The sequence below is a fragment of the Littorina saxatilis genome, linkage group LG14 (genome assembly GCF_037325665.1).
Source record: "Littorina saxatilis isolate snail1 linkage group LG14, US_GU_Lsax_2.0, whole genome shotgun sequence".
Taxonomy (NCBI): Eukaryota; Metazoa; Mollusca; class Gastropoda; order Littorinimorpha; family Littorinidae; genus Littorina; species Littorina saxatilis.
The window spans coordinates 39060818-39085514 of NC_090258.1; the positions used below are offsets into that span (position 1 = coordinate 39060818).

General features: G+C 47.1%; 1 protein-coding gene across 1 annotated transcript; it reads right to left on the reverse strand.

The window, feature by feature from the left end:
- Window positions 1-1059: 1059 nt before the first annotated feature.
- On the reverse strand, window positions 1060-24242 carry LOC138947736 (golgin subfamily A member 6-like protein 7). The gene is made up of 5 exons (XM_070319284.1): window positions 23319-24242; window positions 19919-22204; window positions 19132-19217; window positions 3684-3894; window positions 1060-3164 (listed from the first exon to the last, which is right to left on the reverse strand). Exons 1-5 carry the CDS (start codon window positions 23445-23447, stop codon window positions 3042-3044), a joined length of 2835 nt encoding a protein of 944 aa, XP_070175385.1. The 5' UTR covers window positions 23448-24242; the 3' UTR covers window positions 1060-3041.
- Between the last annotated feature and the right edge of the window lie 455 nt (window positions 24243-24697).

Here is a 24697-nt window from a genome sequence, read left to right on the forward strand (position 1 = left end):
AGAGAGAGAGAGAGAGAGAGAGAGAGAGAGAGAGAGAGAGAGAGAGAGAGAGAGAGAGAGAGTGGGCGAACGAACGAGAGAGAAAGTGAGCGTGTGAGAGAGAGAGAGAGAGAGAGAGAGAGAGAGAGAGAGAGAGAGAGAGAGAGAGAGAGAGAGAGAGTTAGCGAACGAGAGAGAGCAGACACAGGTGAAAAAGTACCTTAGTTTACTATAGTAAAAGTACTATAGTATAATATAGTTCACAATGTGGTACTTTTTTTTTTTTTTTTACCTGAGGAGTCTTGTCTATGAGTCTGTCGGTGAGCCTATCTCTGACGAAGAAGAGTCCATCTGGGAGTGTATGGCACTTCCTCCACTGTGTCCCTCTGTGTGTATGACATTGTGTGTCTGTCTGCACGAGCGTGCGGAAGTGCACCGACGTGGATGCAAGAATACATGCATGCCTCTTTGCTTGCAAAATGTGCGTGTGTTCTTCAATGGTGGAGAATGTTTTGCAAATAAAGGGCTCTTGACTTGGTTGGGGTTTTGTTTATTTTTTTTCCTTGTTTATTTTTTTCCCGGAGTGGCTGATCTGAAATAGCGTGTCTTGGAATCGAAACGGTTTTTTCATTTCTTTCATTTTCATTACTTTATTGTCCCATCGCTGGGAAATTCGGGTCGCTTCCTCCCAGTGGAAAGCTAGCAGCAACTGAGTCGCGCTACCCAGGTGTCTGCGTGTTTAGGTGTATTCAGCCACCTGCATTTATGGCAGAATGACCAAGGTCTTTTACGTGCCATTGTGATGACACGGGGGTGGGACATGGCTTCCGTCTCTGGGTCTGCACATAAAGTTGACCCGTGTCCGTCCCGGCCCGAATTCGAACCTGCGACCTTGTATGGGGCGGCAGCTTTCCTCCCTTTTCTTTGCCCTGGGGGGAAAAGGGTAAACATGTTGTGATCAGGACGAATGCTCGCACACACACAAACAAACGCACACACAAAAACATGTACACAAACATAAACGCACTCAAAAAAGCACACACATACACACACACACGCACAAAGAGGTTTGCAACGATGTAGATGTCAAGTCAACTTTAATCATGTTACCATCGTTTTCCAACAAAGATTGTTTACTGCTTGCGCTCAACTCTCAAATCTTTGCAAAAAGCAAACATCAAAATTTTGTTTACAAAAACCTTTTCTCCCAGACATGTTCAAAACATGAGTACCCTTTTGTTTTGTTTTTTGACAACATGACACTGGAACATATCAAATTCAACAAATTTGTACCAGTTATCAGACATAACAGAATAACTTACTGTGACCAAATACATCAACACTGCAAACAGAACTCTGATGCGAAGAGAAACACACACAGATATGAAGAAAAGTGCTACCTCCCATGAAAGGACCCCCTTTGGAACAACATAGTCCTCAACATAGTGGAATAGGCAATAGACAACTGTCCTTCATTTGTAAGCCATACTTAAACACACGCCATACATCCATTTTAAATATTTGCATAAAAACAAATCAGATAATAACATGACATATCCTTGTGTTTCAAACCCGTCTTTACAAACTAATTGCTTATATTTATAAACATCTAAGTAACTTCCTGTTTGGTATAGGCGCTGGGAGGTCAGTGCCTGAATATATTGCATTCTTCGTAATGTTTGAAATTGTAACCATAGCGACACTAATTTCTGTAAATCACGTACATCTTGCTGTCAATGAGTGCAATAAAACGTTCAAAACAACACTGTTTATACATTACACAGTCAACTTATACACAATTTAATAAGAAAAAGAAGCCAAACTGGATCTCAAAGAAAGGCAATATTTCTGAAAGAAAACAGCTTGAGTAGCCACCTGATGATCAAAACAAGTTCTGTGTACTGGAACAGGTACCGTGAGTTCCTTACGTGCATGTTTCTTCTAACAGAAGTAGCTAATTACATTCCACAATGTCAAAAGATCCCCACCCCCTCTTTGGTGTTCAGATAAAAACGGCAACCCTCTGACTCACAACCGCTGGCAATTACACAGTCAACTATTGTGATGCAGGGACACTGTTTGCTGAAACTTATTTCAAATCACCAAAAACTTTGCTGTCATTTCAACAGAATCACAGAATTTGTCATTAACGCCAAACACTGCCTAAAACATCTGTGAATTGCTCTTATGGTCCTTTTTGACAAAGAAAATAAATCTTACTTAAAGGCCAACATCGGCGCGCTGCAGATGTAGCTCCAGTTTCTCCTGCTGGCAACGCTATATTTAGCTCTCTGGCCAATAACTAAACTATAACAAGTCTTGGTCACTTGGAGACGGATGTTCGGCTTTAACATGTCCATAATGTCAAACGACTGACTAATCAAAGCATACATTTTCTCTTGACAGAAAATAGGACTTGTCCCATTCCCGGTCAGCAGAAACAGGAAACAGAACATTACTTTACTCTCTGCCAGTAAACAATGATTTATCACAAAGTGTTCGCAGGTTTTACCAAACAAGAACTCTGAACAACTATCATATCTACACACTGCCACCTAAATCTTAAAACCAGATTAATACCTACATACAAGTCTTGACCTGCAAAAAATCAACGAGCAACCAATAGGGTCTTTTGCGGGACAGAAAAGGGGCAACTTTACACCACAAGTACTGCTGAATTTGTCTCACATATCCTCTTTACACCCCTTTGATACCACTTAATTACACGTCCTTTAATCTACGCCCGCCCGGGTTATCGACTACACACGGAAGTCATTGTGGGGCCGTGCGAACCCCATGCTTCTCATTTCCTTCTTTGAGAAACATGGGTCCGCACGGCCCCACGATGTTTGTAGTTTAAATATGAACTTTTCTTTTTTTTAGGATATAAGAGCTTTTTAGGTGCCTGAGGCATTCTTAAAAGCTCATTAAAAAATTCCATCTAATTTAAGAGATATTTGCAATTAAACACCCTTCTGGGTCCACACAGACCCACAACCACCGGCGAAGGTTAAAGATGGCTTGAAGCAGTCAAAAAAATTGCGGGAAGAAGTGTAAAACTGTTAAAACTCATCCTCCTCATCATCAAAAGCAGCAGCAGCATTATCCTGGCCCGGGACGGAGATACTACCACCAGGGTTCAGGTTCAGTTCCATGGAGGCTTGGGGTCTTGGAGGCCGAGGGTTCTGTTGGGCACAAATAATACGTTAGATATAATTTGATATCAAATCTTCAGTATATTGTGTGTGTAGAGGGGGAGTGTGTGCACATATGTGTGTGTGTGTGTGTGTGTGTGTGTGTGTGTGTGTTTTCCTTCTTTTTGTCTAGGTAAGAAAAAAAACGCTTTCTCAACTCTTCAAGCAATCAAATTCCACAAAGCACACATTACAATCTTTGTCATCGTCATCATCATCATCATCATCTCCATCCACCCTCAACCATCATCCCTCAATCATCATCATCCCTCAACCATCATCATCCCTCAACCATCATCATCCCTCAACCATCATCCCTCAACCATCATCATCAGCCATCATCCCTCAACCATCATCCCTCAATAAACAATCATGCATCATCCATAATCCCTCAACCTTCATCATCATTCATCATCCCTCAACCATCATCCAGCATAATAATTCATCATCATCATCCATAATTTATCATCCATCATCATCATCCATCCTGGCCCTCAACCAAAACCTCACCTCATCTACGTCTCCCGCCTGCACTGGCAGCGCTATCTCACCAGTCCTCTTCTTCAGCGTTTTCTTCTTTTTCTTCTTCTTCCTCTCGGTGGTGGCGGGCATACCCCCATCCCCTCCCCCTATTGCCCCCATGGCCATGTTTCCCCCCTGCGTCGTCATCATCATGGTCTCCATGCCAGGGTAGGAGGGAGGTTGTTCTCCGTACATGCCGCTGCACACACATTCACGTCAATATCTCATGTCACACGTGCAATAAGGTTTCAGGCCTGAAAGTGGCGAGTATATTACTCGCCATGGCGAGTAGAAACATGTTACTGGCAAGTAACATTTTTCATCTACTCGCAAAATACGAGTAAAGTTGCTGAAATAAATTGTTGGTTTGGCTAGTAAAGTTTGCTCTCTGGCTAGTAAATTTTCATAATCACTAGCCAAAGGCGAGTACACCATTTGTTGGATTTTCAGGGCTGCATGAGTTTGCAATGGGTCCTAAATATGGAAGTGGTTTGAAATTAAGAACTACGGTAGTCTAAAATCCAAACTGGTCTGAAAATGAGTCGTCGTCATCATCATCATCATCATCATCATGTCCCCTGACTGAGACAGTGGTCGGGGGGACGCGAGAGCTGACGAGGCAGAACCCTTTCTGCAGGCTGTCCTGTTGAGTGTTACGACTCAACTCCAAACAACTCTTGTTTAGCCGAGACTGAAATATTTTGTTGCACCATTAGGGTAAGAGTCTACGAGACCTTGGAGACGAAGTAATGACGTCACTAGTATGAGAATCTACATGTTGGATCAACGTCATTACTGCGTCATTAATATGCGAATTTACGTAACTCATGGAGTTGCATCGTGGGATGAAAACAGTTATTTGGAGGAAGGAAACGTGAACCGCTAACCATTACGGTCACTCTATTTGCCGGGTACTGAGAGGCTACAAGTGGGGAACAAGAATCCTGTGTAACCACCGATGAAAAGCCGCCGGCACCTAACCTAACATCCCAAGGCCTGAGATGTAACCCGCAGCCGCACAGACTCGTAGAGTAGTGTCCGGAAAGGAGCATCAAGAGGTAAGGTGTCGTTGTAATATCGAGCGCCCATCAAGGAACAGCTATTATACACTCACATCTATTCGCATATGATATTTGTTTTAGAATGTTTAATGAAGTTAATCATAAACGTACATGCTGCAAGTTAGTTCGGCATACAGATCTAGTATTTTATTCAGTAACCATGCTTGGTTTGTCTGCGAACCGCCCGACATGAAGATAGGGCAAGAAATCAAAATTAACCTTGATCCTAGGATACCGTTGTTAATAACAAGTATTACCTTTGATCCAGGGGTTCGAGCGTCTAGGATCCGCTGGGATAAGGGTGAACTAATCAAGCTACGCCACCAGTGTGATCCACCAGCGAGGAGCAAAAGGAGTTTGTCTACTAATTATCATCATCATCCAGTGATCTTCATCAAGTTCGTCACTGCTACGGTCATCATATGAATCCAGGCTTCCATCAGGACATTCGGACTTTGTAACTAACCAGCCCATTTGAGATAAGTCCAGTTCGACATAAAACTAGCTGTCAATGCAAGAACAATTAACTATGAACGCAAATTCGTTAGATCTAAAATAGAAATAGTTTGTTAAAGAATCCGGAAATATTACCAACCAATAAATTTATTCATTAATCTAGATCATCAGTGTTTTACGAGATTGATTTGAAGCATGACTGTTGTAAAGTATTGAATATAACTTTGGTGTGTTCTTAGATATTGTATATCTAAAACACAAGGTAAAAAGTGGAACTGCAACAATGGGGGCTCTGTCCGGAGATCTATACTGAACTCGTGTTCGTACCTAAGAAAAACTTGCATTGACAACTGGTTTACCCCATAAATTAGTTAGTCAAATTATCCGTGAAGCGACGGAAATTAGAATATTTTCTGGAAAAATCTTTCTTCATTTTTTTCTTTCTTCAAAATTCAAAATCATTTCCTGCTTCATGTCGGATTCACTCATATACAGACCAGACGGTGGTATTGGTAAGTAGAATATTTAAATTATTTCTGTAAGAAGAAATTTTAAATAACTCCGTGTTTGATTTGGGTACATTCTGCCCAAAGAATCTTCGCGATCGCTGTTGTTCACGAACAGCGTTTTTGCTAAATTAATTCGTGGAAGGATTTCCATCTAGTTCGTCGAATAGTATCATAGTCATAAGGTAAGACATAGAATTGATGTTCGACAACTTCACGGGAAATTGGCAGTTTACTAACTAACTGTCGGTTCGAATTATACTCTCAAGTTCTGATCAAAACGGTGAGTGTGTTATAATTCCAACCAGGATGGACGCTCGATAGTACTAGGACCTTAGTTTAAGTTCAGATTAAATTATAACTCTAGTCGGAGTAACATTTAAAACGTGTTGCTTATTTAAGTTGTGCTTCACATTATTAGTTATCTATAACCCGCGGGTTGATAGTTAATAGTGGGGAAAACTTCTGTGGGTGTGTTGACAGACTGAAGGTCGTCATCACATAAGGCTTTGTAAGGCAACTTACTCAGCGACACACCGCTAAGTCCTAGTTAGTCGTTTCGGTTCAAGATAGAGACGAAGGACAGGTGTAGGAAAAATCACGTGCGCGTGTAACATTGTTTGTACCAGTGTTGAAAGGTTGAACAATACCTGCGGGTAAGAGTCTTCCATATTAGAGTACCACCAAGAGTGGATGTACCAAAGTTTTGTATTTTGAGGGATTACCTAAAATGGCTGATACCAGACATCATCAGCACTACACCAGATTCTCGTCAACCGGGGGCATAGACCCAGAATATACAGAAGGAGCAAATCTGATTGATATCACCGATCTAGGTGATGACGGCCACGCCGCTCAGCCTGTGAACGGACATGTCGAGCAGGCCGTTCCATCAAGTCCCAGCGTCAGTTCGATCAAGGAATTGATCACCATGGGGAAAGAGTTTGGTTTGGAGGGAAAGGAACTACAGTCATTCGTCCAAGGGGAGAGGGATAAAGAAGCTCAAGAGCGTGAACATGAGCGAGCAGCTCAAGAGCGAAAAGATGAGCGCCAATTCAAAGAGAATGAGAGAGACAGACTCTTTAGGATAGAAGAGCTGCGCATTCAGAGCGAGGTTCAGATGAACACGAATGAAAACGCAGCTCATCCTTCCCAATCCTCACATGACCATGATCCCCGTTTCATTCCAAAAATCCCTTACCTTGATGACAAGGATGACGTTGAATCCTGGCTCAAACAGTTTGAACACTATGCCAGAGATATGAATTTGGACGAATCAAAGAAAGCCTCCCGGCTGATATACTTCTTGAAAGGTAAGGCCCGTACCATCGTGTCCAAAATGGACGATGAGGATGTTGACGACTATGAAAAGGTGAAGAGCGCGTTATTTGAAGGATTCCAGCTCACCGCTGAGCAATATCGCATGAAATTCCGCAATACTAGACGTAATCCCGCGGAAACTTACAAAGAACACATCACTAGACTCGATCGGTACCTAACCAAGTGGATCGAGCTTGATCCGTGCGAGAAAACTGTCAAAGGATTAACCGATTTGATCCTGCGAGAGCAGTCCTTGCAGTCAATGCCTTCTGATCTCGCCGTGCATGTCAAAGACCGGAACCCGATCAATGCCAAGGAGATGGGAAAACTCGCGTCCGATTATGAGCTGAACAGAAGCCAAAATAAATTGAGACCGACACCAACGCGAACTCCTCAGGACGGAACGAAACGTTTTGAGAAGGATCATAAACCATCACCTCAACAAGGTAAAAGATCTTCTTTGACACCGGCGGAACGCGAAAAACTCCGAGAAGCAGGACTATGCTTCTATTGTCGCGTAGGTCTACACCGTTCGAGCGATTGTCCCTTACGGAAAAAAGGCAACACCGCCGGAGCTGTGACGGTTGAAGATGTCCGACGCGAAACACAGGGAAAAAAATCCCCGTTAGATAAATTGTGTCGAGACTGCACCACAAAAAAGTTTTCGGATCTAGTTGACGTCAAAGTCAACGGCAAACGAGTGACCGCCCTGAGAGACTCGGGCTGTAGCTCGATTGTGGTGGCCGCACATCTTGTGCCGGCCGACAAAATGACTGGTCAGAGAAAGAGGACCACGTTAGCGGACAAAAGTAAAGTCCGGTACTGCGAGACCGCGATCATTCATGTGGATTCGCCCTTCTTCTGCGGAGAGACAGAAGTCGTGGTCATGGCGGATCCCATAATGCCGGTGCTCATAGGGGAGTTCCATGGAACTCAGAACGACAGGAGGAAAACACCGATTTTCCCTGTCAGAGAACCTGCCTGGTATCACGACAGCACTGAGACAGTCGCTGGGGCCGTAGATACCAGAGCACAGTCCAAATTGGACAATGATAGAGACAAATCTGCGAGTAAGCCAAGTAGCCGGGAGCCAACATCGGATATGTTTACTCCAAAGGACTTACGCGAGGCTCAGAAGACAGATCCTTCGTTAGACAGCATCAGGAAACAAGCTGCTACCGGAGAAGAGAGAGGCCACATGAGGGTCGTGGAAAAGAATGGTATCTTGTACCAGTCGACGTTCAATCGGAAAGGAGAGGAGTCTTTGAAGGTTATTCTTCCCAAATCGTTCCGTAGTAAGGTGCTCGCATTCGGCCATGATCATCCAATGGCAGGACACCAAGGTCAGCGTCGTACCGCCGAAAGGATTAGACGCGAATTTTGGTGGCCATGCTGTGGTGTTGAGATCCGCCGCTACTGCTTGTCATGTGACGCTTGCCAGCGATCCGCGCCAAAACACCTTACGAAGAAGGTCCCATTGGGCAAGATGCCAGTGTTCGAGACTGCTTTCAGAAGAGTAGCAGTCGATATCATCGGGCCTATTCTTCCTATGTCCGAAAACAAAAAACGGTACATCCTCGTCATGGTTGACTTTGCCACCCGCTACCCTGAAGCTGTCGCGTTGAAGGACATCCACGCCGAGACAGTAGCCGATGCTTTGTGGGATTTTTGGACTAGACTCGGTATCCCAAGTGAAATACTGACTGATAACGGGAGCCAGTTCACAGGCACTCTGATGCAGGAAGTCACTGAACTCCTCCGCATCAAAAGGAAAACCTCTGCGGTATTTCATCCAGCTGGAAACGGTTTGTGCGAGAGAATGGAAAATTTCCTAAATAAATTATCATTTAATTAATATACTTACCCGAATCACATTAGCATTGAGTCACCTGAGATGCTTATCACTGAAAAACGCTTACCCGGCTAAAGAATTTAAAGGGAAGCAACCCCATCACCAAAACGAAAGTGAAAGTAGCTTTGGTAATGGGCCAGTACACCGGGAGTTACCTCCCATACGGGTGTATGCCACGTCACTTCCTCTAGGAACACGTGCCTATTATCATACGGCTTTAAAAAATCTTAAAACCATAAGCGGGGCAGGTGGGAGGGAATACAGTATGTGATTCGGGTAAGTATATTAATTAAATGATAATTTATTTAGGAAATTTTCCATTTAATATCATATTCTTACTCCGAATCACATTAGCAGATAACATCAACAAGGCGGTGGGCTAGAAATGAATCAAAACTCACCATCAAGTTCTGGACAGGAACTGGCCTGCTGCTATGAGCGCTGGAAGGCCTCTGGAGCCATCCTGTCGAAGAGCTGTGACGTCCCGAAGATAAAAGTTTATGAAAACATCTTCGGAACGCCAATACGCAGTTGTCAGCACCTCCTCTAGACGTCTGGAGCGCAGAACTGCCAGAGAGGAAGCCCACGCCCTCGTCTCATGGGCTCGGGCCGAGTCAAGTGGCAAGGAGGGCATAACCCCCCCCCCTCTTTGTGCGCCTCCACTCATAAGCCTGCTTGATGAGCGAGGACACCCACCGGGCCAACGTTACCTTCGACAAATCTTTCTCGCGCCTAGTAAGGAGAGAGATAAACAACAACTTCTGAGAACTAGACCGAATCGGCTGAGTCCGGGCTAAGTACAGACGAAGTGCCCTCACAGGGCAATTGACCGAATCGGGGTCACCCGGGGCCAACGCGCTGGTCAGAGCCTTAACTCTAACCAGCGGAGAGGCCTGCCCCGGAGACTGATTCTTGGCCAGGAAATCAGGCCGGAAACGCAAAGATGCGGAACCGTCCGGCTCAAAGGAGATATCTCCAGGCTGACCCGACAGGGCGTGGACCTCGCTACCCCGTCGGGCCGTAGCCAACAAAAGGAGAAACAGCGCTTTGCGAGTGACATTGAACAGACTGGCCTCGCTTAAAGGCTCAAAATCCGCAGAACGAAGGAATTCCAGGATTAAAAACAAGTCCCACTTGGGAGCGGGCAAACGAGCTTTAGCTTCCTTAAGAGCAGCCCCTTTAATGACTGCAGCTATAACGCCCCCGACTCGAACAGAACGACCAATCTGCTGAAGAGTCGCCGAGATAGCGGAGCGCCGGACCCTCAACGAGGAGACTGAGGCGCCCTGTGAAGACATGAAAGAGAGGTGGTTAGCGACCTGAATAGAGCGCGGAGCCACCGAACTCACCCCTCTAGCTGAACACCAGGCAGTCCATGCCTTCCAGTGGGAAGCATAAACTGAAGAGGTGGACGCTCTATGCGAGCGAGCCACCAAGTCCAGAGTCAAAGACGACGCCCCAGAGCGCTTCAGCGAGTCCCGAACAACTTCCACACGTGAAGCTTCAGAAGACTGGGCTCCTCGTGTGGAATGCCTGTTCGGGGCTGCACTAGTTCCCCTCGCACGAGTGCGAGAGGAATGGGGGGCCCTTGGGCAAGCCGAAGAAGATCTGGAAACCAGACCTGCGACGGCCACAGAGGAGCGACCAGAAGAAGAAGGGCCGGCTCCTCCATCTCCGCTTTCCGGATTACTCGGCTGAGTAACGGAAAGGGAGGAGTCTGAAGATCTGTATGTGCCCCCCAACCCTCCCTGGACGCATCTGTAAAGAGGTCCAGGTCGGGGAGGGGCACGACGATCGGAACACCTCTGCAGACCCACTCCGTGTGCAACCACGGAAGGGTCGCAGACTGGAACCATCCCTGCAAAGGGATGAGGGCGTCCCAGTCCACCAGAGGAGAGTCCACAAACGGCTTCAGCGCGAACTGAAGCGGACATTTGTGGACCTGGCCCAGTGAAACCAGAAGAGCCATAGACTCCATCTGCCCCAAGATGGAGGCGAGCGAGCGGATGGAAGCCATCAGGAGAGGTAAAGTGGAGCGAATCTGAGCTTGCAGCTTGTCCACCCTTCTCTGAGAAGGCTGGACAGTCCAAGCGACCGTGTCGAAAGACATCCCCAGATAAGTGAATGTCTGTGACGGGGTCAGCTCCGACTTTACCCGGTTGATCGAGAACCCCAACCAGTTGGATTCTCGAAGAACCGTCAGGGTATCCTGCGAACAGCCGCTCTGGGACTGGTTCATGATGAGCCAGTCGTCCAGATAAGCCCGCAGACGGATACCCTGGGACCTCACCAGTGCACAGACCTGTCTCACCACCATGGTGAAAATCCACGGTGCGAGAGACAGCCCGAAAGGGAGTGCGCGAAACTGGTAGATCTGATCTCCCCACCGGAAACGAAGCCATTTCCGGTCGGTCGGATGCATAAGAATGTGAAAGTATGCGTCCGTGAGATCGATCGAGGTCACCCAGTCTCCTGGGCGGAGAGAGTCTCGGACAGAGGCTGGCGTCTCCATCTTGAATTTTATCTCCCTCAAGAAAGTATTGAGGAGAGATAAATCCAACACGGGACGCCATCCTCCTGATGCTTTGGGAACAGCGACCAGACGCCTGTAAAATCCCAGGGAGCTGTGGACCCGAACTCTCTCCACCGCGCCCTTCTGCTCCAGGGAGGCAATTTCCGACTGCAAGACGGAACGTGCTTCCTGCGAGAAGGGGGGCTTGAACCGCGGAGGCACTCGGGTAAGAGGCGCCTTTTCCTCCCGCCAGAGTAGACGGAAGCCCGAACTCACCACTCCCACAATCCATTGGCTGTCTACTACCGACATCCAACGAGAAAGTGCCCGGGAGGGGCCTCCCGCCATCACCAAGGTGGAGGGCGGGAGGGAGGTGAGATCGGGAGCGCTTCATTGGGGGTGTGGCTTACTTCCAGAGCCGCCACGCCCCCTCCCCGATGCCGTCCTCTTCTTCCCACCACGAGCGGCCGGCGAAGCCTGCCGCTTCTGAGCTGGCTTGGGGTTAGACGATGTCTGAGCCTGCTTCTGTTTAGAAGGCTGAGACTGTTTCACCCCCTTCAGAGTGTAGTCAAGGAACTGACTGTCCTTGTTTGACTGAATCTCCTTCTGTCTGGCATCCAGTGCCAGCGGACAGAAGAGAGACTCCTCTGAGACCGGGGAGACTCTCAAGGTCTCCCTAGTAGCCAGCTCCGTGAATTGGGACTGCGAGAGGAAGAGATCCCTCCTGCAGAGTACCGCTTGGGTGTACTGCAGGGAGGAAAGACGCAATTGTTCCTCATTGACCTTGGCCAATGCGGTCAAAAGCGCAGAGACATCGTCCGCATTCTGTTCTTCACTGAGAGTGAAAGGAACTAGCGAATCGGTCAATGCCCGAGACAGAGCCCGAACGAGAGTCTCCGCAATGGAGGACAGTTCGATCTGCCGACGTCCAACCTCCTCAGCAGAGAGGAGGGAAGCCTCGGAAACCGGCAAAACCGAATCACGCTTGATCGGTTTAGTCAGAAGAGGCAGCAATTCCCGGGAAACCGGAAGGGTAGCCCTAGGGAGTGCAAAAGACGCCAGCCAATTCTGGCTCTGATTGGGCATGCCAAGCTTCCTATTGGCCGTAGGCACGAAGGAAGAGGCTTGGGCAGCTGAAGCCACCCACTGCTGAGCTGATTCCGGAACTGGACCAAAAGGAAGCAGTAACGGAACAGGCACTGGCCGAATACCACTCCCCGCATGTGCTGGACGAACCAGTGAATGCGAAAGTTGGTAAGCCACTGACGGAGACTCGGCGAACCGGAAGGAAGAAACATCCTCCTGTGCCGGCCGGAAGTCCGCCATGGCAGAAGGAACGAATGATGCGGAAGAGTCCGCAGCCACCACCCCTTCAGGAAAATAACGAGACGTTACTTCCGCCGCGACGTCAAGAACAGACTTGAGCTTCGACGGAAACACGCCCCGCGACTCCTCGCTGACCACTGATGGAGCATCAGAATAGTCACACGTGGAACCATGACCGAAGTCACCAGTTCCGGAAGCAGAAGCATGCCCTGGCAAACCGGAAACCGGAAAAGCCTGAGCACTAACGTCATCCTGCCGCCCAAAACCCTGTGAAGGTAAAGGGTAAGCAGGACGACCATCCGCAAAAACCGGAGCTGGATGAGCTGACGTCACTCCCCCGACTGAGTGGAGTGATGCCTGCTCAAGCCTAGGCGCTTGAAAGCCGGAAGGCGCACGCTGTAATCCACTATCTGGTATCCGGAAGGAACCACCAGAAGAGGAAGAAGCGTTTCCGGCCGAAACCGGAAGTGTAGTCAACGGAACCGCAAAATGCGGAAGTGAAGACTGCACTGGTTGACTTCGCGATCCGGAAGGACCGGAAGTCAGTGAATACTCCATCCTGCCGCGACCGCCGTAGCGTGCCGGAGCGGACGGATCATCACTTCCGGCAAGTGCCGGAAATGCGGCAGTCGAAACCGACTGCCGCCGCTGTTCGAACAAGTCCGGGGCCTCGTAGGTTATCGCCGGAAATGAAAGATCAGCAAGGTATCGGTCGTGACCCGATGCGAAAGAGCTGTCCCCCGAAGGAGAACGTCCAGGCGCCTCACGAGGGCTATCGGACCAGCTCTGCTTACCAACCGACGCTGAAGAGGGAGGACGCTGCTCCAAGCCGGAAGTGGAGGACAAAGACACGGAAGCCAATGCCCGGACGTCACTGCCAGATGCCGGAAACGCCGAACTGCTGGCGACGGAACGCTGAAATTCTGCCTGCACCAAGCTGCGGATTTCTGGAACCAGTGACTTTAACAGAGAGGAAACCAACGCACCTTGTCCAGGTGCTAACAAAGAAGACGAAGTCTCCGATGTAGAGACAGGTGCAGAAGTAACAGTAGCGCTAGGCGCCGCAAAAGAAGCAGAAGTAGTAACAGCGCTAGGCGCCGAAATTGGTACAGCCAACAAAGTGTTACGCTCTTGGTCTGTAACAAGTAACGTTGCTTTGGAAGAGGAAGACTTAGCCCTAATTTTCCCCTTGGGGTCCGACTTGCCACGGCGCTTGTCTGAATCAGACATGTTGACAACAACACGTGGCAACGCGAAAAAATTTACTGAAACATAAGTCTAAACGACTGGAAAATTCAGTAAACACACGCACTAATGCGTTAACAAAATACTATAGCTAAACTTGCCCCACAAGCAGAGGCACGGAGAGCTACAAACAAAGTCACACGAGCTAGAAAACTAACTCACACAACAAAATGGCGACACGCAAGACACTGACACAAACGTCAACAACACGTGGCAAAGTAAAAAGATTTACTGAAACGTAAGTCAAAACGACTGAAAACACAGTAAACACACACGCTTACGCGTCAACAAAATACTAAAGCTACACTTGCCCAAACAGAAAGAGGGCACGCAGAGCTACTAGCAAAGTCACACGAGTTAGCTAACTAACTCACACAACAAAATGGCGAAACACGCAAGTCACTGACACACAAGTCCGTAAAAAACGGACAACGTACAGTAACGAAACAGCGCAAACAACCAACAACAAACGGGAACGAGCTCACCAAACTGTAGGCAAGGCGAGCAGACAAGCTGGGTAACGTGGCCGGCGGGTGTCACTCAAACACACAAGGTCAGCCACAGAGCGTCAAAAAGTGAACCGTCCTCTCCGAGGTGAAAAAGACGTATGATAATAGGCACGTGTTCCTAGAGGAAGTGACGTGGCATACACCCGTATGGGAGGTAACTCCCGGTGTACTGGCCCATTACCAAAGCTACTTTCACTTTCGTTTTGGTGATGGGGTTGCTTCCCTTTAAATTCTTTAGCCGGGTAAGCGTTTTTCAGTGATAAGCATCTCAGGTGACTCAATGCTAATGTGATTCGGAGTAAGAATATGATATTAAATGAATGGCACGTTAAAGAACATGCTCAAAAAGATGTGCATAGAACAGCCCAAAGCATGGGACACGTTCATCTCTGCATTACTGTTCGCATACCGCGAGACTCCTCAAGAGAGTTTAGGTTTCTCGCCATTCGAACTGTTGTTCGGGCGTACTGTCAGAGGACCAATGCAACTCTTGAGACAGATTTGGACAGATGAGAGCGTCTCAGATGAGGTCAAAACCACTGCGGAATATGTAGTGAACCTTCGTGAGAGGATCGAAGAGACCTGTTTGCTCGCTCGAGAGAACCTGAAAAAAGCCTCAGTGCGATCTGCTCAATATTACGATCGTAAAGCCAAACCAAGGTCGCTAAAACCAGGAGAGAAAGTCCTGATTCTCAAGCCATTGAAAACAAACAAACTGGAACTCACTTGGCAAGGTCCATTTGAAGTGTTAGAGAAGTTGAATGATTTTGACTACAAAGTCCAAGTAAGGAGGAAGGGAAAAGTATTCCATGTCAACCTCCTCAAGTCTTACGTCGAACGTGAGCAACCTGTCACCGATGGAACAATTCCGGTTGCAGTAGTAGAAGAAGAAGAGGAAGAAGTGATCGTCTCAGTAGTGGTAGAGGAGGACGAAACCACTAACGACGACATCTTCCGGTTGGACAGTCAGAGGACTATCCCAACATTTGAGACAAAGCGCACAGAAGGTTTAGACCACGTGCACTTTTCAGAGAAACTCACTCAGTCACAGCGAACTGAAGCGAGACAGATCTGCGCGGACAGACTAGATAATCTGACCGACGTACCACTCACCACGAATCTGACTACGTGTCGAATCGAGGTCACAGACAAGAAACCGGTCTATATAAGACCACGCCCCATTCCACATGCGTATGTGAAGATGGTGGAGAATGAAGTCGAAGAGATGTTGAAGCTAGGAGTCATCGAACCCGCCAACTCAGCTTACAATTCACCCATTGTTCTCGTCAAAAAGAAAGAAGAAGGAAAGTACCGCTTTTGCGCGGACCTCCGTGGGTTGAATGATGTCACGGTGTTCGATGGGGAACCCATCACCGACGTTCAACATTTATTCCAAAGCTTAGGAAAAGCCAAGTACTTCTCCAAGCTAGATCTCACGCGTGGCTACTGGGGAATACCCATTGTCGAGGAAGACAGAGACAAAACCGCGTTTGTGACGTCACGAGGCCAGTTCCGATGGGTGAACATGCCCTTCGGGTTGAAGACCGCCACTGGCATTTTCAACAGGATGATGAGGAAGTTGCTAGGTCCCCTCAACAGAGACGATGTGTACCATTTTATGGATGACATCTTGATAGCCACTGAGACGTGGGAGCAACACATGGAAGCCCTGAAGGCAGTCCTTCAGCGGCTCAAAGAAGCCAACCTTGCAGCAAAACCGTCGAAATGCTACATCGGATTCGACCAATTGCCGTATCTTGGCCATGAAATCGGGCATGGAGAGAGGTGGCCAGAAGACGATAAAATCGTGAAGATCGTGAACGCCAAAGAACCAGCTACAAAGAAACAGCTACGCGCATTTTTGGGTCTCACGGGGTTTTACCGAGAATACCTGGAAAACTACTCGACTGTGGTCGTGCCGCTCACCGACATGACAAAGAAGAGCTTGCCAGACAAACTCAAATGGAGTGACGAGGCAAAGAAGAGCTTCGCAAGACTCAAACGAATGGTCAGTGAGAAACCAGTCCTGAAAATGCCTGATTTCGGCAAGGACTTCGTTCTCCGCACTGACGCATCAGACCGAGGAATCGGTGCGGTACTGATGCAACTACATGGAGAGAAGCTACACCCCGTAGCGTACCAGTCGAAGAAGCTACTCGGGGCTGAGTCCCGATACGCGACTGTGGAAAAGGAATGTCTAGCAACAGTCTGGGGAGTACAGAAGTTTGAAAGATACCTGTACGGACGACACTTTGTGTTGGAGACAGACCACCAACCCTTGAAATGCCTACAGAGGAATCCAACAAACCCTCGTCTGTTACGATGGTCGCTACAATTGCAACCATACTCCTTCACAATCAACTACATCCCAGGAAAGGACAACCTAGGTGCCGACTATTTGAGTCGCATCAACTGAGTTTCAGAGTCCAGAAGGAAAATTTGTCCACCCCGTTGGAGTAGTGAGGCCAAACTGGCCGCGACAGGCTCATGCGGATCTACTCCAAAATGTGGAAACAATTGTATATGCATATTGTATATTGTATTGTATTGTATTGTATATTGAGTCGTATAAACGGAAACGAAATAAGATTTCGCTTGTCCACCCCCCGGGGTTATGTTACGACTCAACTCCAAACAACTCTTGTTTAGCCGAGACTGAAATATTTTGTTGCACCATTAGGGTAAGAGTCTACGAGACCTTGGAGACGAAGTAATGACGTCACTAGTATGAGAATCTACATGTTGGATCAACGTCATTACTGCGTCATTAATATGCGAATTTACGTAACTCATGGAGTTGCATCGTGGGATGAAAACAGTTATTTGGAGGAAGGAAACGTGAACCGCTAACCATTACGGTCACTCTATTTGCCGGGTACTGAGAGGCTACAAGTGGGGAACAAGAATCCTGTGTAACCACCGATGAAAAGCCGCCGGCACCTAACCTAACATCCCAAGGCCTGAGATGTAACCCGCAGCCGCACAGACTCGTAGAGTAGTGTCCGGAAAGGAGCATCAAGAGGTAAGGTGTCGTTGTAATATCGAGCGCCCATCAAGGAACAGCTATTATACACTCACATCTATTCGCATATGATATTTGTTTTAGAATGTTTAATGAAGTTAATCATAAACGTACATGCTGCAAGTTAGTTCGGCATATAGATCTAGTATTTTATTCAGTAACCATGCTTGGTTTGTCTGCGAACCGCCCGACATGAAGATAGGGCAAGAAATCAAAATTAACCTTGATCCTAGGATACCGTTGTTAATAACAAGTATTACCTTTGATCCAGGGGTTCGAGCGTCTAGGATCCGCTGGGATAAGGGTGAACTAATCAAGCTACGCCACCAGTGTGATCCACCAGCGAGGAGCAAAAGGAGTTTGTCTACTAATTATCATCATCATCCAGTGATCTTCATCAAGTTCGTCACTGCTACGGTCATCATATGAATCCAGGCTTCCATCAGGACATTCGGACTTTGTAACTAACCAGCCCATTTGAGATAAGTCCAGTTCGACATAAAACTAGCTGTCAATGCAAGAACAATTAACTATGAACGCAAATTCGTTAGATCTAAAATAGAAATAGTTTGTTAAAGAATCCGGAAATATTACCAACCAATAAATTTATTCATTAATCTAGATCATCAGTGTTTTACGAGATTGATTTGAAGCATGACTGTTGTAAAGTATTGAATATAACTTTGGTGTGTTCTTAGATATTGTATATCTAAAACACAAGGTAAAAAGTGGAACTGCAACATTGAGGCCATCGACAGAAGGTCAGGAAAACGTATCTATGTCCATTATATGTGTACTTGTCTAAAATTGGAAGCATGTCTGAATCATGAATGGTCTGCAATCTAAAACTGATCTGAAATTTGTAATATGTTTGAATTTTGGAACTTGTCTGAAACCAGAACTCACTCCCGGGAATCCTCAGGCTGTGCAACCGGTCTCACTCAAATTTGATCGGGATGCCCAAGGGAATTCCGTTGTCGTTTGTCATATGAGCGTTGATGCGTTGAGCTGTCGTTATGCGCCATACTTGGCCCAGCTCATCCGGCTTCAGCGTGTTTTTATATCGGAGTGGTCCTTCTCCTAGACTGGTGGCTTTACAGGGCTGTCGAGTCCAGTCTACCCGGCTATTTGGCCATAGCTGGCTGGTTTGTTTATCTGAGGTGACCTTCCCCAGGGCTAGAACTTAAGATGCGGCTCTTGATCGCATGATGCTCCCGTCATTGGAGACCTGGGGTATTTCTTGAGTGTAACAGTGCCACCTGTTACCCCGCCCCATCCTGTTGGAAGCACCGCCAGTTGGTCCGCGACTGCTTATTCGTCCTGGCAAGCCTGGCTTATTTCGCAGCTAACCTCCATATCTGAAGGCCATCACACTATCCGCCACCTGTGAACGCGCCTGGTTGGGGGTGGTCGCCCCTACTGTCCCAGTCCCAAGGGAATTGAGGAGGTGTCCAGATTTAAGTAATGTCCTTCGCGCATGAAAGATAAAGGAGACAAATGCACAGCGCAGAATCAAAATCTGCATTCAATTTCACCTAAAACCCATGTAATGTAAATGAACAAATCATGAACACAATCCTTATTGAACACTTCGCCTGCGCTCATGTGAAAGGAGAAAGTGACTTACATGGCGAACATGTCAGGTGTTCCGTAGTAAGCTGGCCCCTCAACTGCCATCTGCTGGTCAGTTCCCTGCCCCCCTGGCATGACGGCCTGAAACACAGCATGGCTAGGATACATTCACACCACTTCAGAGGCAGGCTTCTTTACAGCCCAAGGGAGAGAGTAGCTCAAATTATTTTCATTCTTTAATGGTGTGTATTCTAAGTGGGTTGTTTCCCTTGTGCTATGCTGCATTATCTTTTTCAAAGTTACACAGTTAAATGTTGGTAACCAGCGCCCCATTCCCTTTTAAAATGCGAAGACAATGTAGAAATGGTTATAAAGAGATACACAACAATAAAGAGCCCATAGCTGCCAACCTTGTCAAGTCAAAATCCAGGAGCCAGGGGGTCCAAGGGGACCGTTTAGTCTTGAATTTGAGCAGGGAGAAGTTGTAAAATTCAGGAGATTCCCGGAAAATCCGGGAGGGTTGGCAGCTATGAGAGCCTCTGCGTGTGCATGCGTGCATGTGTGTGTGAGCGAGCGTGTGTGCATGCTTTTGTGCGTGCGTGCGTGTGTGTGAGCACACTCTAAAAGGGGAAACAACTAATGAAAATGGACCAAAATTACTGTGCTCCGGCCCTGCTCAGAAAAGAACTCAGAACTAGGGTTTTTAATTGTGCAACCATCAGTTTGAACAACCGTGGACCACAAAGAAACAGCAGTGTGATGCCAGAAACAGCCCAGTAATAACCCAGCACAGTGACCAGCAAAGCAAACCCACAGCAGCCTAGGTCACAACAAACTGGTACCTTGGCTTGGTAGTCCTGTCCCCCGGTGTTTCCTCCTTCTCTCCACTGGCCCTCCGTTACTTCAGGATTCTCTGTGCCTTCATTTCCATATCTGGAATCCATATTTAGGTCATGATTGTGTTCCATGCCCGCATCAGGATTGGGGGATACTTCAACAGGAGCAGCAGTCTTGGGCTTGCTCTTCTTCTTTCTCTTGCTGGGTTTGGGAGTAGCTTCCGCTGGCTCTCGTCGTTCCACTTGTAGCTGATGTTCTTCCTGTGTTCCCTGGAGTTGCTCCTCTCGTTGGCTTTCTTGCTGAAGCTGCTCCTGTCTTAGCCCTTCCTCTTCTTCTTGTTGTCTTAAGTGTTCTTCACGTTCCTGTTGTTGCCTTTGACGGTCTTTCTCTTGGCGTCTCATGCGATCTTCTTCTTCTTCCTGCTGTTGTCTTTGCCTCTCTTCTTGTTGTTGTCTCAGGCGTTCTTCCTCTTCTTTATGCTGTCTTAGGTGTTCTTCTTCCTGCTGCTGTCTTAGGCGTTCTTCTTCCTGCTGCTGTCTTCGACGTTCTTCTTCCTGCTGCTGTCTTAGGCGTTCTTCTTCCTGCTGCTGTCTTCGACGTTTTTCTTCCTGCTGCTGTCTTCGACGTTCTTCTTCCTGCTGCTGTCTTTGACGTTCTTCTTCCTGCTGCTGTCTTTGCTGTTCCTCCTCTTCTTTCTGTCGCTTTAAGCGCTCTTCTTCCCCTCTCTGTTTCCTCTGACGCTCTTTTTGTTGTCTTACCCTTTCTTCCTCTTCCTCCTTTTGTTTTTCTTTCAAATACTGAGCTGTCTTCTGCTGTTCAAGCGCCTGTGCTGCCACCTCATCCTCATCCTCTTCTTCCTCCTCTTCTCCTTCTTCCTCCTCCTCTTGCGTCTGTTGCAGGCTGTGTTGTTGTATTTGCTGCATGCTGGCCAGCTGCTGCTGATACTGTCGCTGGGTGATGTAGCCACTTCTCAGCAGTTTTGCCAGTTCCTCCAGGTACTGTCGACTGGACAGCTGACCGTTCTTCAGCCGAGCAGCCAGGGCCTTTAGATAGCGTTGCTGAGATGCCGGGTCATTTTGCTGTGGGTCTGCCACTCCTTGCCGGGCCTGGGATTGCTGGGCCATTTGCTGGCTTGTTTGCTGGGCTGCTTGCTGGCTTGTTTGCTGGGATGTTTGCTGGCTTGATTGCGGAGCGTTTGCCAGTAGCTTCTGATATTTTTTGCGGGTAATCTGACCAGCTTGGAGCATGTTTGTCAACTGCTGCTGGTACTGCTCCTGGGATATTTGTCCGTTTTGCAGCATCTTTGCCAGCTTCTTTTGAGCTTTGAGGCCTGCTTGCTTCACGTTTTCCATCTGCTGGTCATACTGCTCCTGTGAGATCTGACCGTTCTGCAGCATGGCCGCTAGGTGCCTCTGGTACTCCTGCTGTGTTGTCTGGCCTGCTTGCTGGCTTGATGCCTGGGTTGCTTGCTGGCTTGTTGCCTGGGTTGCTTGCTGAATGCTCTGCATCTGCTGGTCATATTGCTCCTGCGAGATTTGTCCATTCTGCAGCATGGCAGCCAGCTGTGTGAGGTACTGTTGCTGTGATGGCTGTCTAGTTTGTGGGTTTAGCTGTTGTTCAGTCTGCAGCAGTCTTCCCATCTGCTCTTCATACTGCTCTTCGGATATTTGTCCGTTACGCAGCATGGTAGCTAGTTCATGCTGATACTGCTGACGAGTTTGCTGCATCTGCTGCTGTGGATTTTGCTGCATAGTTTCCAGTTGCTGCTCATACTGCTCCTCAGAGATCTGTCCGTTTTGCAGCATGGTGATCAGTTGCTGCTGCTGCTGCTGTTGCTGAAATGCCTGCTGGATGCTTCTCAGCTGCTGCTGGTATTGCTGTTGAGAGATCTGACCGCTGTGCAGCATGGAGGCAAGCTGCCGCTGTTGTTGTTGAAGTTGCTGCTCCAACGCCTGTTCTACGTCTTGATGGGGAGGGCTGTCCTGCGCAGGTGTCACACGCTGCTTCTTCTTCCGTTTGGACTTGGTGCTGGGGGGGCCCTGCGCGGGGGACTCTGTGGACCTGTAGGACGGGGGGCTGCTCCAGGTGTGAGGGTTGTCAGGGTCGTATGCTGCGCTGGCGTTGCCATGGTGAACCGACTGCTGGTGGTCTGCGCTCCACAGGGCAGGGTCAGGGTAGCTGTGGTACTGCCCCTGGTGGTTCCACATACGTGCGTTCTCACTGTCAGCGTCGTCAGCTCTGTGGCCAGCGTCTCTGTCTCCCCCAGCCCTGGTGGCGCCCACTTGACCTCTCTGGCAGACACAAAGCCAGGCTGTGCAATGGTCACTACCTCATGTGCCCCACTGGGGCAAGTGAAACTGAAACCTTCTAATCAAACATCTCAAGTCTGATGAACATCATACTGTAATTACTCAACAATGGCCAAGTTCTGAGTTGATCTGGAACAGTTACCAAAATACCAAGCAAGGAGGTTAAACTTCATATTCTGTTCCAATTAGTAAAGCCCATGTCCAGGAGACGTCATTGAGACAATGACAACAAACAAGGAGACAGCAAACGAGTAGAGACTGTGATGCTCAAGCTAACGTCCAAGGAGATTATTCAGGAAGACAACATCAGACCTCATTATACTTGTACTAACATAAGCTGCTCACCAAAGTAACTCAGGGAGTGCTCCACCTTGAAACTTACTGGGCATTGCAAAACTCTACCTATCTGCACTGGACTACAAAACAAGATACTTGTGATGCACCAAGTAATGACAGATGGGTTCAACAAACACTGAATAAACACAAACTTCTTCCCATAAATTACGTTTCAATAACACACATTTGTGTGTAAAGCCCTCTGTTTCTCACACATACAAAAATCAGATATTAAGAATGCAAGGTAATAAATCTATTTGTTTATTTATTCACCTCAATATCAATCATCTCCGCAGACTCCCTATATAGCCCCTTGAGAGGTTCGCCATCACAAGGAATGGATCGATCTCTTAATGCTTACACTTCTTTTGACTTTGACTTCCACGGGGCTATTTATGGAGATTCAGCTACCACCTCTTTATCCCCCTCTAGGCTACCTGTACTTGCTGAGTGACAAACCAGGCATGAATATCTGAGAAGAAAAACCTCTGGAATCGAGGAGGGTCCGGGGGCATGCTCCCCCCATTGAACAAAAATTAAGGTGCGATTAAAATCTATGCAATCTGAAGTTTCAAGATGCCTGAGCGATTTGAGAATATAAAGGGCTCTTGCGAATTTTGAAGTTTTGGCCTTTTTTTTCCCTCTGAAAATTCTTTATTTCCTCTGAAAACTCTTTATTTCCTCTGAAATTTCATTACTAAACCTCTGAAATGGGCGGATCCGAGGACCATTCCCATGCCTGCAAACACCAAAAGCGTACCCTTGTAGAAGGCCGTGGGGGCCTGGTGCCTGTGTTATTCTTGTCGTCCTCATCCTCCTTGTGCTTGTTGACACAGCAGCAAATAACCACCAGCACCACCAGCACCGTGATCACCAGCGCCACACCCATCACCGTCCCCAGAATCACCGTCTTCTGGCTGCCTGATAAACTTTGGCTGAAAGGTCAACAGTGCTTACCATCATTCATGAGTTGTTAAATGTAATGAAAGATTACAATGTAGTCGAACCAGAACTTGCAACTACAGTGGTACAGTGGAACCCCCCCTTTTAAGACCCCCCCTCCCAATTTAAGACTCCTTCCTTATTTTTAAGACCTTGTTTTCTCAGACTTTCTGTTCTTAATCTCTGTACATTTACCCCCTTTTTAAGACCCCTATTTTTTAAGACCTGATTTTCTCAGATATTCGGAGGTCTTAAAAGGGGGGTTCCACTGTACCTGCCATAAAAGGACGCCCTTGGGACCAGTTACAAGTGTCCTTACATTGCAGGTGGCCTGTCATGACAGGTATAGTTTGGTCAAGATAATTGACAAAGAGACTCAAGGTGTCCTTTCACGGGAGGTGTCCACTCATCAGAGGGGCATATCACACTGCAGGTACTGCTGTACTTAATAATGACCACCTGCCCAAAACAACCATCCCAAAGTATCCTTAAAGTGTTTATTTTTTACAGATTTTATTCAGTCCTATCCGTAGCAACCACCTGTCTGTAACAACTTTAGGCTGGTCATTATAGACAGATTCGAATGCACATGTATTTGCAATCCAAAAAGCAAGACACCTCTCATTATCACATCTGATATCTGATGCTGCACCTATACACAGTTAATCATAACCATTATCACCATCAACAAGAAAACTAACCAACCAACCTAAAAAAAAAAATCAAATAACTCATACTACTGTACTTAAATTACTTAACAATAATTTGTCTATCTAAACTGGTGTTAAAGCTTTAAGCAAGCTCATTTAGTTACTTAATAACTCCAAATCAATCTCGAACAAAAATATGTGAACAAAACAACAACAACAAAAGAGCCAACCCTAACAATTACCACAGCCTGTCAAATTGACTACAACTTTTCCAATATTGTAACTAGACCGTATTTTTTACAATTCATGATCAATCTAGTTTTTAGAGTTTGTCAATGTCAGAAGAAAATGGTTAAAATCCAAAACTTACCAATATCCTCCTGAAAATGAAGAAAAGAAACTCGCTTTAACAACCATAAATGTACACACAAAGAACAAATAAATGAGTATAGACTGTGCAAAATGTATTTGATTGAAAGATTTAAATTCTCACAGCCAAATGTCTGATCTATAAACAGACATATTGAAATACACACCTTTTAAAGTA